The sequence below is a fragment of the Mesoplodon densirostris genome, chromosome 4 (genome assembly GCF_025265405.1).
Source record: "Mesoplodon densirostris isolate mMesDen1 chromosome 4, mMesDen1 primary haplotype, whole genome shotgun sequence".
Lineage (NCBI taxonomy): Eukaryota > Metazoa > Chordata > Mammalia > Artiodactyla > Ziphiidae > Mesoplodon > Mesoplodon densirostris.
Window position 1 is genome coordinate 90,290,133 of NC_082664.1, and position 13,258 is coordinate 90,303,390.

General features: G+C 36.1%; 1 protein-coding gene across 2 annotated transcripts in view; it reads right to left on the bottom strand.

The window, feature by feature from the left end:
* Positions 1-3,341: 3,341 nt before the first annotated feature.
* SLC30A4 (solute carrier family 30 member 4) overlaps positions 3,342-13,258 on the bottom strand; it is a 30,433-nt gene continuing 20,516 nt past the window's right edge. For both annotated transcript variants that reach the window (XM_060096771.1, XM_060096770.1), the window contains exons 4-8: positions 11,847-12,000; positions 10,149-10,350; positions 9,332-9,437; positions 8,418-8,552; positions 3,342-7,793 (exon numbers count right to left, since the gene is read on the bottom strand). In XM_060096771.1, the coding sequence (XP_059952754.1) occupies positions 7,639-7,793; positions 8,418-8,552; positions 9,332-9,437; positions 10,149-10,350; positions 11,847-12,000 (752 nt within the window). In that variant the 3' untranslated portion in view covers positions 3,342-7,638. The remainder of the gene's footprint in view (positions 7,794-8,417; positions 8,553-9,331; positions 9,438-10,148; positions 10,351-11,846; positions 12,001-13,258) is intronic.

A 13,258-nucleotide genomic window follows, 5' to 3' on the forward strand; every position in this document is an offset into this window, starting at 1 on the left:
ATAGAGAGTGGACCTGAGGACACGGGGAGGGGGCAGGGTAAGCTGAAACGAAGTGAGAGAGTGGCATGGATATATATACACTACCAAATGTGAAATAGATAGCTAGTGGGAAGCAGCTGCATATAGCACAGGGAGATTAGCTCGGTGCTTTGTGACCACCTAGAAAGGTGGGATAGGGAGGGAGGGAGGAAGACGCAAGAGCTAGGGGATATGGGGATATGTGTATACGTATAGCTGATTCACTTTGTTATACAGCAGCAACAATGTAAAGCAATTATACTCCAATAAAGATGTTAAAAAATAATAATAAAATTAAAAAAGAAAAAACAAAAACAACCCACAACAACAACCCACAAACCAATGTGCAGAAACAGGCAAGTGAAACACAGACAATAGGAATTTAAAATCTAACCAGAATAAGTCTGAAAATTCCAGGACAGGAGACATCGAAGCTATTTGGTAACTTACAAAGTATCATCTTCATGTTTATTGGGTAATACCCACAGGCCAAACTTTACAGTTTACATTCTGCAAAAGTCACATGAGAGCCTTAAACCAGAGTGCTGCTTGAAAATGACATCTTTGGTTATATTTCACTGAACCTTATAATCTTAGGAGGTTTAAACATCTTAATCTTAAACACGATTCACATAGAGATGTCGTAAGGCTTTGTAATTCCTATTTATGCTTAGTTTATTTCACAGCTTATAGCAATTATAATAGATCATAGTTGGAACTGAATTATAATCAGAAAATATTATCCTAATATATTAAATAAAGCTGAAAGTTTAGCATAAATAAGAGTTTGTATGGCTGGTAGCCCAGATTAGGATTTGTTTTAGCATGTGACATGGACCCCAAAATATAACACATCAAAAAGAAGTAGAGCTAGGTATAGAATCACAAAGAATATGTAACATATCAGTGTTTACTAGTATAACTTATCTAAAACTGTATTTATTACTGTTTTCAAAAATAGTTATCTTTTACTAGCTAGGTAACTGGAAAGGTATAGAATCACAAAGAATATGTAACATATCAGTATTTACTAGTATAACTTATCTAAAACTGTATTTATTACTGTTTTCAAAAATAGTTATCTTTTACTAGCTAGGTAACTGGAAAGGTATAGAATCACAAAGAATATGTAACATATCAGTATTTACTAGTATAACTTATCTAAAACTGTACTTATTACTGTTTTCAAAAATAGTTATCTTTTACTAGCTAGGTAACTGGAAAGGTATATAATCACAAAGAATATGTAACATATCAGTATTTACTAGTATAACTTATCTAAAACTGTATTTATTACTGTTTTCAAAAATAGTTGTCTTTTACTAGCTAGGTAACTGGAAAACTCTAAAGAACATACTCTTTTAAAAGACTTACAGCTAAATTTCAATTTACTTAGCAGATAAAATGTTTTTTGTTTTTGAACTCCCAGTTGGCACCAACTACATAAGATATTCAACATATATACATTTTTATTTCCTTCATTTTTTGTCATAACTTAAGTGAGAAATTAAAAAATTCAGGTGAATAAGCTTTACGTTGAAAAATAGTTTTTTAAGAAATATTTTACTTATTTATTTAGGCTGCGTGGGGTCTTAGTTGCGGCATGCATGTGGGATCTAGTTTCCCGACCAGGGATTGAACCTGGGCCCCACGCATTGGGAGCTCCGAGTCTTACCCACTGGACTACCAGGGAAGTCCCAAAGAATATTCTTTTTTTTTTTTTTTTTTGCGGTACGCGGGCCTCTCACTGTTGTGGCCTCTCCCGTTGTGGAGCACAGGCTCCGGACGCACAGGCTCAGCGGCCATGGCTCACGGGCCCAGCCGCTCCGCAGCATGTGGGATCTTCCCAGACCGGGACACAAACCCGTGTCCCCTGCATCGGCAGGCAGACTCTCAACCACTGCGCCACCAGGGAAGCCCCTGAAGAATATTCTTAAATGATGCTGGTGATCATGGTGCTCTGGGTAGAAAATGGCTTTGCTGCTGAACATTACATAGAACATATGGTACGTAGATAATATTTGAAGTCTTGCTACTCTTTCCCTATATTTCGGCCCCAAACTCCAAGGCAGATAAAGAAAAGAAAAAAGGTAAAGGGAGGAGAAGACCTTTTGGTGACTAGGGTAGCCGTGAGACCAACCAGTCACAGAAACTTCCAAGAGGGCTCTACAAGAGCTTGCTGCATCCATTTATGCTGTTATGGCCCTAAAATTGTACAATAGGGTACACCAGAGGCCAGCAAACTTTTTCTATAAAGGGACAGATAGTAAATATCTTATATTTGTCACAACTACTCAATTTTGCCACTGCAGCATGAGAGAGCAGCCATGGTTGAATGGATATGTTCAGTGAGTTTATTTACAGACACTGAAATTTAAAGTTTACATAATTTTCACCTCATGAAATATTGTTATTCTGATTTTTTAACCATTAAAAAAATGAGAAAACCACCCTCAGCTCTTTGGGCCATACAAACAGGCTGTGGCAGAAGGGCCTGTGAGGCGTGCCGCCGACCCCTGGTCTGCACCGTTGGAGGCTCCTCAGGTCGCTGCGCTCACACTTCCCGGTGGTCCTCACCAAACTCACTCCCGCTAGGGCTTCTTTCTTTCCTGTCTGCCACTGTTGCTGGGGCTGCAGGGACATTAAAAGTGACTGATATAAAAAGTAAAGGTTCTTTTAATCTCTCTTTTATCCTATCTGGAACTTTTTTTCAGGTTTATTTCTTAAACATCTAAAAGGCATTACAATCAGAGATTCTGCAACTAGATAGGGGGACTTCCCTGGTGGCGCAGTGGTTAAGAATCCGCCTGCCAAGGTAGGGGACACGGGTTCGAGCCCTGGTCTGGGAAGATCCCACATGCCGCGGAGCAACTAAGCCCATGCGCCACAACTACTGAGCCTGCACTCTAGAGCCCGCGAGCCACAACTACTGAGCCCGCATGCCAGAACTACTGAAGCCCGCGTGCCTAGAGCCCATGCTCCGCAACAAGAGAAGCCACTGCAATGAGAAGCCTGCGCACTGCAATGAAGAGTAGCCCCCACTTGCCCCAACTAGAGAAAGCCCACGGGCAGCAATGAAGACCCAACGCAGCCAAAAAATAAATTAACTAAATTAATTAATTAAAAATAAATAAATAAAACGAGATAGGTTAAAATCTATTTTCCAATGCTTTTCTTTCTAAGAAGATTTTCTTTTAAGGGCCATTATGATTATTTATTCAATTTAAAAAACCTAGAAATTTAATTTAAGGCAAAGTACACTTTCAGTTTTTAATAAACCACATGGCAAAACAATACTTTATTTAATAAATGTATAGGAAATTACAATTTGAAAATTGCAAATACAGTACATATACATATACTGTACTTTGATCTTAAATTACATGGACAAACTCCAGCTTCAAAATCTTTCTAAAATCAACCATTATGCAAAATACCTGGTTTCTGAAGGTGTATATGGAAAAGTATATACAATTTCTTAAACTGTGATATGGCTTACTTATTAACATACATTTATTTAGAGAAGCATAAGCTTTCCAAATATACATTATTTTTCAGGTGCAAAGCTGACATACTGGCACATTTCAATTTTGTGTTGCAGTTATTTTGTAATATACTTAATTGCAATATTTAAATTGACACTGTCACAGGTTTAACTGGGAAAGTCTCCATAAATGTTTTCCAATCTTACCAAAAATCAGAAAATGTTTGTTGGTCCTCACCGCATGACTGGAAGAACGGGTTAAACCTTTTGTAAGCAAGAATTCAATGACAGGCTGGCCCAAATGTGTAACCCAGCTGCACACATACAATTCAACACCGAGGAACTCTCACAACAATTCTTCTCTCCAATTTGTGTGCTCCTATCAACATCACAATAAATATCCCTGGCTAGCGATCTGTTAACATAAATCTGAAGTCCTGTCTGGTGGGATTCACAGGATAGATCTGTAGCCAGGGTTTGCAAATGCTATTTTGGTTAGAGAGACATTAAGCCTAATCATCAATTTGGGGATCAGGCTGGCCTCCCCTCAACACAGCATATAGCGAGGTGCCACTATTCATTTGTGACTGATACCCAACAGGCTCAAAAGTGAAGCTTGGTTCAAAGACAAACTGAACCCAATGAACTAATCTTGTATCTATGAACACATTCTATAACTTTAAATTTACTGTAAGTAAGGTAGAGGCAACAGCAAAAGTGCCTAAAACCTTATTCCAAAGGGGCTCAAATTCCGTCAGAACGCCTTATTCATTACGGTGAACCAACTAATATAAACACATAAGAAGACAATAAATTTAACTAATTGTGCTTGTTTCAGAAGTGAATTCTTCTCTCTTCTATAGTAAGAGTGGTAGTTTGAGAAACACGACCCCGAGTCTTATCAGCAGTGATCTTGGCTTGCTGTTTGTTGTATAGCGCATCCACTTCTACCACACTTACTCTGTAGAGCTCAGCATGCAGAGAAATCTGGATCAGGAACAACCAGCTGTTTAAAAAAAGGTTCTTCCCTACCCAGAAACACATTTATAAGTGGTGCTTTGTCTCTGGAAGATGGTTTTTCCTCACATTAAAATGAAAGGGAAGCTTAAGTATCTGATCCTGCCTGAGTCTCTCCTGGGAAAATTCTACTAAAGACAAACACTGTTGGTGAGGACACCTGGGTCCAAGAGACAGAACCAGAACACTGAGACTCCTAAGAGCAGAAAACTAGTTTTAGAAAATGGGAACAAAGCACCCAAACTTGAAAACAGTAAAATAAGAAATCCAGTGATTTGGCAAATAAATACTGATGGGAGCTGCAAGTTGTGAAAATCTGAGCTCACATTACACAAGAAATAGCTAATGGAAAATGTATGGAGGAATTACAAGCTCTACTGGTTCTGCATTTCAAAGCCTTCTGAAATATGCCTTATTCAACTGCATTCCCCACATTATATTTCTAAAGCAGCCTGGTCATTAATGAAACAATAGGTCTTTTTCCTAAAATAAATCAAAATGCTGCATCTGGCCAGAGCTTGTGAAACACAGGTTATATACACAAGTAACTGATTATTTGCAAATGTTAACTGAAATACATTGCAATGAAGAACTGTCCAGTTTTTATGTTGTGATGTTTTCCCTGTGCAAAATTAACAATGCTTGGTATTTACACAAACAGCCACTGCCTTTCCCAGGACAATGGAAAGCCCTTTCTGAGGGCTGGCTGAGGAGTGTAACTTAGGGCTGTAACTAAGCGGGTGAAGGACAGACCAGCTGTGCAGTTCCTGGTCGTATCTGCTAAGTTCACATCCCTCTCTCTGGGTCTTGTGAAGTTACAAAAAGTTAAATATATCAATCCTCAAATCTTACAGACCCAGTGGAGTACAAGTACAAAGTCTATAGTCTTTGCTACAAAAAGCAAAGCACAGGAAACTTCATGTGTACCTCACTTTAAGGAGAACACTATAATTAAAATTTACAAAAGTTTTCAGTGTTTCTGCATTTTACAAGAGGATCCTTTCAATACTCAAATGGATTTTAGACTGTTTCATCAAATAACTTTCCAAGGAATGGGTCATTATGAAAAGCCATATATAGCTATTTAAGATAAAGGAAAGTTTACAAGAAACAAGCTCCGTAGATATGAGGAACAATTTGCAAATATGGGAAAATCCATTAGCATAATTAGCATATATAACGCATATTCTTTTCATTTCTCTTGCTAGGTACTCAAAGTCCATAAATACCCAGATGTCCACTGAAATGCCTCTCATTTATTCTTACTTGCCCTCTGTATTTTAATTTTATATTTATTTTGATTTAAACAGTTTATATGCTACTGAAATTTTTGAAAAATTCAAAGCATTATTTTAAATAGATTCACAATAAGAATCCCATAAAGTGAATTTTCAATTCAATTCAACAGACACTGGGTTTTATTAGGAGCCATTAATCCTCATCAACCCTTTTATTGGATACCATCAACTCAATAAATTTTTAGGTAAATCTAGGTTTTATCTTAGGTTTATTACATAGTAAGTTTCTTGGTAGGAAAATGAAATCTGTTTCCTATTCTTCATTTATATCAGAAGTCAACTGCATGCCCACCTGGGATTTCAGTTCACAACTTGTCTAGTACACTCTACTCTGATTCTGAGGAGTCAAAGAACCATATCCATTCTCGGGATAAGAAACTGTTCCTCTTGAAAATGGATTTCTAATGTGCATAAAGATAATCTCAAAACCAACAGCTGCAAAATGAAACATGAATATTCACAGCTGCCTCTTTAACACAATTGTTACCAATTAGTTGCATTCGCTCTGAAAACTTTTATGCTTAGCCTCCCTACAACACAGATTTCATGTCCATCCCCATTCCCCTGCTTTAAAAGACACACACACAAGGTCAAAAACCCTTGAAAATTTTGTTTTCTCAAGAGTAATATCTTGCCCCAATCCCTCTGGGAATTTCTGTTATGGTATTATTATTGGAAAAACCTCAAAATTACATCCTAGGGTTTCTGGAGTCCATGGAGAATCCCTAACCCATATCATCCAGCCAAAATTCTCTGGAGGAATGTGGTTAATCTACACATGAGAGGTGAAGGGCGCACTGAACCTTAGCTTCCCAGAGTTTTACCCTGAAAGGGCTCACACAGATTAACTGGTATGGAAGCAGAAAGGAAGCAAGGTACCAAGCAAACTTTCTGTACAAAAGGTAAGGCAGTTCTTAAAAGGACAGAGGATCATTGTTTACCTTTTGCAGTCTCTTGCTGTTCTTAAAATAATTCCATGAACAACAAGTGATTTTGGGAAGACTTAAATCTGAAACTCCACACCCCATGCTCACTCCTATATTTTGTTTTAAATTATCATATAGTAATTTGAGTTTATGATTAACTTCTGCTATTCAGAATAATATTGAAAATATTTCCTAAACAATTTAATGACAGTGACCACAATATGTAAAGATTTTGGTTCTGATATTTGGTTACAAATAACCAAAAATGCTAACTTTGAGATTCAAAACCCTGTAACGTCTGGGAAAAGTTGATTACAAATTGTTAACAGTAAGATTAAGACTTATGTGTGAAATCAAACATTTCTGAAACTCTAGGAATACATGCTTATTCCACTCTCTGGATAATTAGTAGTACTTTCTGAAATCTGCTGAGAAATAATTTTGGTAAAAAGAGAGCTGGGTGTCGAATTCCAGAAGCTGGGTTCAAGATTACATAATAAAAAAATTCAGTTTTCCAGCACTGGCTTGATATAAAATGGCCTTTAAAAAGGATTTTTAAATGCAAATACTGAATTCTTGATGCTTCCTTTAAGACATGTACTGTCATAATTAATGAAGTACGGTCTTGGATTGTCTTCTATGAGGTATCTGTAGAGTCATGTCTCATTCTGTAAACAGTGTTTTAGAAACATCTTCATCTGAAAATCATGGTGAAGTCTCATTTTGCCATTAAACAGAAAGTAGCACTGTCAGGCTAGAGTGACTGTTTTGAGAGACCGGTGCTTGATACTGACACAGCTGTCAGGGATTCCATTTCTCATTTAGATGTGCATTTATTGCTCTTACATCTGTGACTGCAGGATAAATAAGGCGGTAGTCCCCCAAATGTATACAATTAGGGACTGGAACTCTGACAGTTTGCACAAGTTCTGTCCACTTCTTGCCTATAACTCTGAAGCTGAATAGTACATTTATACATGCCAAACGTGTTCAATAATACATGCTTTGCTTTGGACTGTACTTCCTCCCATTTAGATGAACTTCCAGGAACTGCAAGGTCAAGAAAATATCATTACTATTCATTGTATACAGTTACACATTAGTGAACAAGACAAAGGGCAAAAACAATCTTACTATACTGTGAACAGATTTTTTATTAGTTTGATTTCTACCCTCTTGAAGCTATTCTGTTAGAGAAGTATTTCAGTTTACAAAGCCAGAATGACTTCTCATTATTCCAATCTCTCTATTCCACTCTTGGGTAGAGAAAAAATACTAGACATCAATTACAAGTCTTTCATCTTTTGTAGTTTTTAAAATAAACAATATGCATGTATTATTTTGATAAAAAAATAAAAAGCATCAATCTGTGAAATGATTTAAAGAAATAAAAACATAGAGTTTAGCTTTTCTTATATAGAAAAAACATGGTAAATATACTTTGTGCCTTTTATCTGAAGGTAAAAAATCAACTTGTAATATCTCATCAAAGAGATCGAAAATTATTGCTCTGCCAACAGTAAATTGACCTGCAACTCACGTTTTGAAAAGCCTCACCCTTCCCTTAAAACATATCTTTCCAGCAGAAAAGTCTTCCTATTTAATCATAAGCACAGATGTTTAATTCCAAAGATAGAAGTCCACCAACCCCAGCATTCACCGTCAGCAACATACTTAGCTGTATGTGTACTATGGCAGTAGGTTTTCCTGAAGTGAGAGACCAGATATTTAAATCTTCCACTGAATATACATCTTCTATTTTCATCAAAGCTTCTTTGATATAGTCTACATTCAAATGGCTTGGTACACCTATTCAGAATGTATCATTTATAATAAAGGTTATTTTGAGAAAAAATTTATATATTACTAATAGGACATTAAAAAAAAAGAAACCAAATGGCTTTACCAAATTCAGTTTAAATGAACACTTTAAAATATATTAAAACTTTAAGATAAACTATGCACACATATAGCAGGATATATACAAGAGGTTAATAAATACTTTAAAAATGTTCATTCTCACTAGAAAGAAATGTCACTCAAACCAGACGACTTCATCTAATAAACAAGCTAGGATAGACAAAAAAGAAAAACGAACATACAATAAAGATAAACCTACTTCTGAGAACTTATAGTTAAATGCTTATACTTAATATCAGTAAGGCAGGGATGTTGGAAATAGAATAGCAAGTTAAATGGGAATTACAGACTTAATAAATAAATTACTAAACATAACTGTATTAAGAATCATGAGCTGCATTCTTGTCCTATGTCCACAGTTTACTAGCAGCATGACCTTAATGAAGTTATGTTACCCCGCTGAGCCTCAATTTTCTTGTTGGTAAATGGGAATAATAATGTCTGCCTTGCCTACTTTTCTTGGCTATTATAAGGATCAAATGGGTAATAGATGGGAGAGTGCATTGACTCTCACATGTTTTTTACATGTAAGGTGGTATTATAGACTAATAAGTATCAGTAAAAAGAAAGACATGGCTCCTACCCTGGAGTATTCCTGCCCCCCACCAACAGCCCCAATCTGATTTAGGGAAATAATAAACCCACAGTGGGGATATTAGAGATCTTACCTTCTAGTATGATAACTACTGTGTCCCATATGATTCGAAAGGTTGTAAAAGCCACAAGTAATGAAAACACATACGTACAGATGGGATCAGCAATCTTGTATTCTGGCTGAAAGATGACAGATCAAAATTGTGTGATTAAATACAGACAGTCATAAAACAGTCTGTAAAGCAAAGCAAGACATACTCTGTCCCCTGTTCTTTAGCAGGACTGGAGCACATCTTTAAAACTTGGATAATGCCAATTGAGAAACGTCTTCACTCTTTCCTAGACTGTTTAAATGCCTTTCTTTGTGAAACCTATTGTATTTCCAGAAGTTTAGTCATTTGTTCCACCGTTTTCCTCTGTGCTTTCTCTAAATCTTCCACCCAGAACCGTAGACTATCAGAGCTGGAAGGAGTTTTAGCAGCCATCCATCTGGTCTAAGCCCCTCATATTAAAGAGGAGGGAACTCAAGTTTAGAGTTGAGGGACCTGCTCAAGGTCAAAGCATTAAAGGCAGAGCCAAGACTAGAACTCAGGTCTCTGGATTTCCACTCCAGTGCACATTCCAGTACCTAGCAGTTGAGTGACAAGGCTTAGAATTGAGTTCTTCAGTGAAGGCACCACCAAAGCCAACAGATAAGTTACCCCGTGAGGCTGATACTATTGTGTTTGGTGCTAATAAAAGAGATATACTGATAGTTCAAGTATGCTTGCATAATGCAAAATGAATAGGACTGGCACTGGTGTCTAGTATACTGATAAGACAGTCACCTTTAGTTTTAATGTTGAAATTAAATATATATTTTAAAATAAAAAAAACTAGCAATCATGTTACCTTGAATCGTATGATGTATGCAGCTATTAGCACACCAACACTCTGTACCAGATCCCCCAAGGCATGTACAAATGCAGCTCTCACTGCCAAGCTATCCTGCCCATGGTTCTGTCCACAACTAGAACCTGTGATAGGAGAATTTGAAGGCAGGGAGTGGGAATGGGCATGATGGTGACCAGATTGGTTCAATAGCAACCCCATTCTGTTAAAAATAAAAGAAAAGATTATTATTCTTCTTAATATTATTGACAGAAATATTTGTTCCTAATCAGACACCAATGAGGCAACATGGAACTCGTTCATTTAATAAATATTTGAGCACCTATTATGTATCAGGTACTGTTCTAGGTGTTGGGGTCAAAACAGTGATAAGACAGACATATCCCTATCCCTATGGAACTTATGTTCTAGTAGAGAGGGCAGAGAATTAACAAATAAATACATAATGTACTGGTGGGCAATGCGAATGCTTTGAAGAAAAGTAAAGCATCGCAAGGAGGTGGAGAGTGATGGGGAGTGATCAGAAAAGGCCTCACTAAGATTCTGAGTAGAGACTTGAATGAAGTCCGGAAGCAAATGGTGGTGGAAGAGTGTTCTAGGCAGAAGGAACACCAGGGCGAAGGCCCTAAGATGAAAATGTGCTATATGTGTATGTGCTTAAAAACGCAAGACAGCCATGGTGGCTAGAATAAAGTGAGCAAGAGTGTTGGGAGATGAGTTGGAGGGGCGGCTATGGTAAAAACTTTTGATTTTATTCTAAGTATGAATGGAGGCCACTAGCGCAGGGATTGGCATGGTCTGTAGACCATAGTTGGCTCACTGCCTGTTTTTATAAGTAAAGCGTTTTTTTTTTTTTGGTAAATAAAGTATTATTGGAACACAGCCATGCTCATTTGTTTACATACTGAATGTGGGTGCTTTTGTTCTGTAGCCGCAAAGTTAAGTAGCTGCCAAAGAGGCTGTATGGCTCTCAAAGCCTAAAATATTTATTATCTGACCCTTTACAGAAAAAGCTTACTGACCCCTGGTCCAAATGATTAGGTATGTAACTTAAAGATTTTGTAGTTTTTAGGAAAAAAAGTTGGTAGTTACAAAAAAATCTTATTAAAATAAAAATATTATAAAAGTTAAAAAAAAACTTTGTCCTACTTAAATTCCTGATTGTTAGGCAAACTTCAGTATACCTGAGCAAACCCATGAGAAATTTGTAATTCCAATAGTGTTTTATTAACATTTAGAAGAAAAATTAATGTACTACATAACTTTAAAATACATTAAAATATCACTGCATGCTACTGAATGCATACATAATAGTCTCTAAGTTCACAGTACTTGAAAATATTCATGTGAAAACAATATAGAGTATATGATACTATAATGGTGGATACATGTCATTATAAATTTGTCCAAACTCATAGAATGAGTTTAACACCTTGAAGTGTTAAAGAAGAGAGTTAGTGAAGAGAGAACCTTCAAGTGAACTATGGACTCTGTGCTATAATGATGTGTCAGTGTAGGCTCATGGTTTATAACAACTGTACCACTCTGGTGGGGGATATGATAACCGGGGAGGCTATGCGTGTGGGGGGGGCAGGGTATATATGGGAGAGCTCTGTGCCTTCCGCACAAGTTTGCTGTGAATCTAAAACTGCTTTAAAAAATAAAGCCTATTAAAATTTTTTTAAAAATAGAGCTTACATCATATTAACTGCAACTCCAACAGCTGCGGTAATGAGCATTATATCTCCATTTATTTCATATTTCATATGGATAGTTCTTTGGACAGCTTCATATAGGAGGAATCCCATAAGTATATACACCAACAGCACACTAATCATAGCTGACAATACCTCTGGAGGGAAAAATATAAAAAATAAATATATTTGCAGAATGGTCATTATACTTCATATATACAAAATACTGTACAATCTCTTATTTATATCTTCTTTCCTCTAAGGAGATAAAAGCACTACATTATTTTTGTTATATTATTTTTCCTACTTAAAAAGTGATTAGTAGTTTGCTTTGGATCCTCCACTAATTCACTCCCACCACTCCCTGCCTTCTCCTCATCGCTTCAGGGTCAAATTATGTATATTTACAGACTATACATGTGATAAAAAAATGAAAAAACTGAGAAAAAAAATTGTAACATACTTGACCACAGGCTAATTTCCCCATAGACGAGTATACTTACAAATCAATAAAAAAGTGAACAACCCGTAAGAAAAATGGGTAAAGGACACAAATAGTAATACACAGAAAATAAACAGAAATGGCCAATTTATCAAAATCAATCATAATACAAGAAATTCAAATAAGAATTCCTTTTTGCCCCTTACTAAATTGGCAAAGATTAAAAAGTTTGATAACAGCCATAGTTAGCAAGGATATACTGGTGGAAGTATAAAATAGAACTATCTTTTTGGAGAGCAGTTAGTAAAACTAATAAAATTTTATAATGCATATATTCCTTATATTCTAAAAATCTATCCGGTAGAAACACATCCAAATGTATGCAAAGATATCTACAAGGTTTTTTACTGTAGCTTCGTCTGTAGTATAAAAAAAGATCTGGAGACATCTTAAATGCCCACCAATGAGGAACTTAATGGGTAAATTATGGTATATACATATAATGGGATACCATAGAGTCATATATATAAATATGTATTTTTTAAAAATTGAAGTATAGTTGATTTACAGTATCATGTTAGTTTCAGGTGTACAGTACAGTGATATATATATATTCTTCTTCAGATTCTCTTCCCTTATAGGTTATTACAAAATATTGAGTATAGTTCCCTGTGCTATACAGTAGGTCCTTGTTGGTTCATTTATATTTAAAAAAAAGAAAAAAAATCAGGCAAATTGATAATCACAAGAAAGATAGACGAGAAAATGTTATACCTGGGAAGTGAGACTAAGAGTTTGGGGAATTTATTTTTCACTTTATTCTTTTTGGTAATGCTTGAAAAGTTTTAAGTTTTTACTATAAACACATTTACCTTTAGACTAAAGAAAAACAAACCCATTTTTTAAGGTATGTATGAATGCACTTTGACTCAGGAATTCCTTTTCCAGGAGTGATATACACACTCTTGCCAACT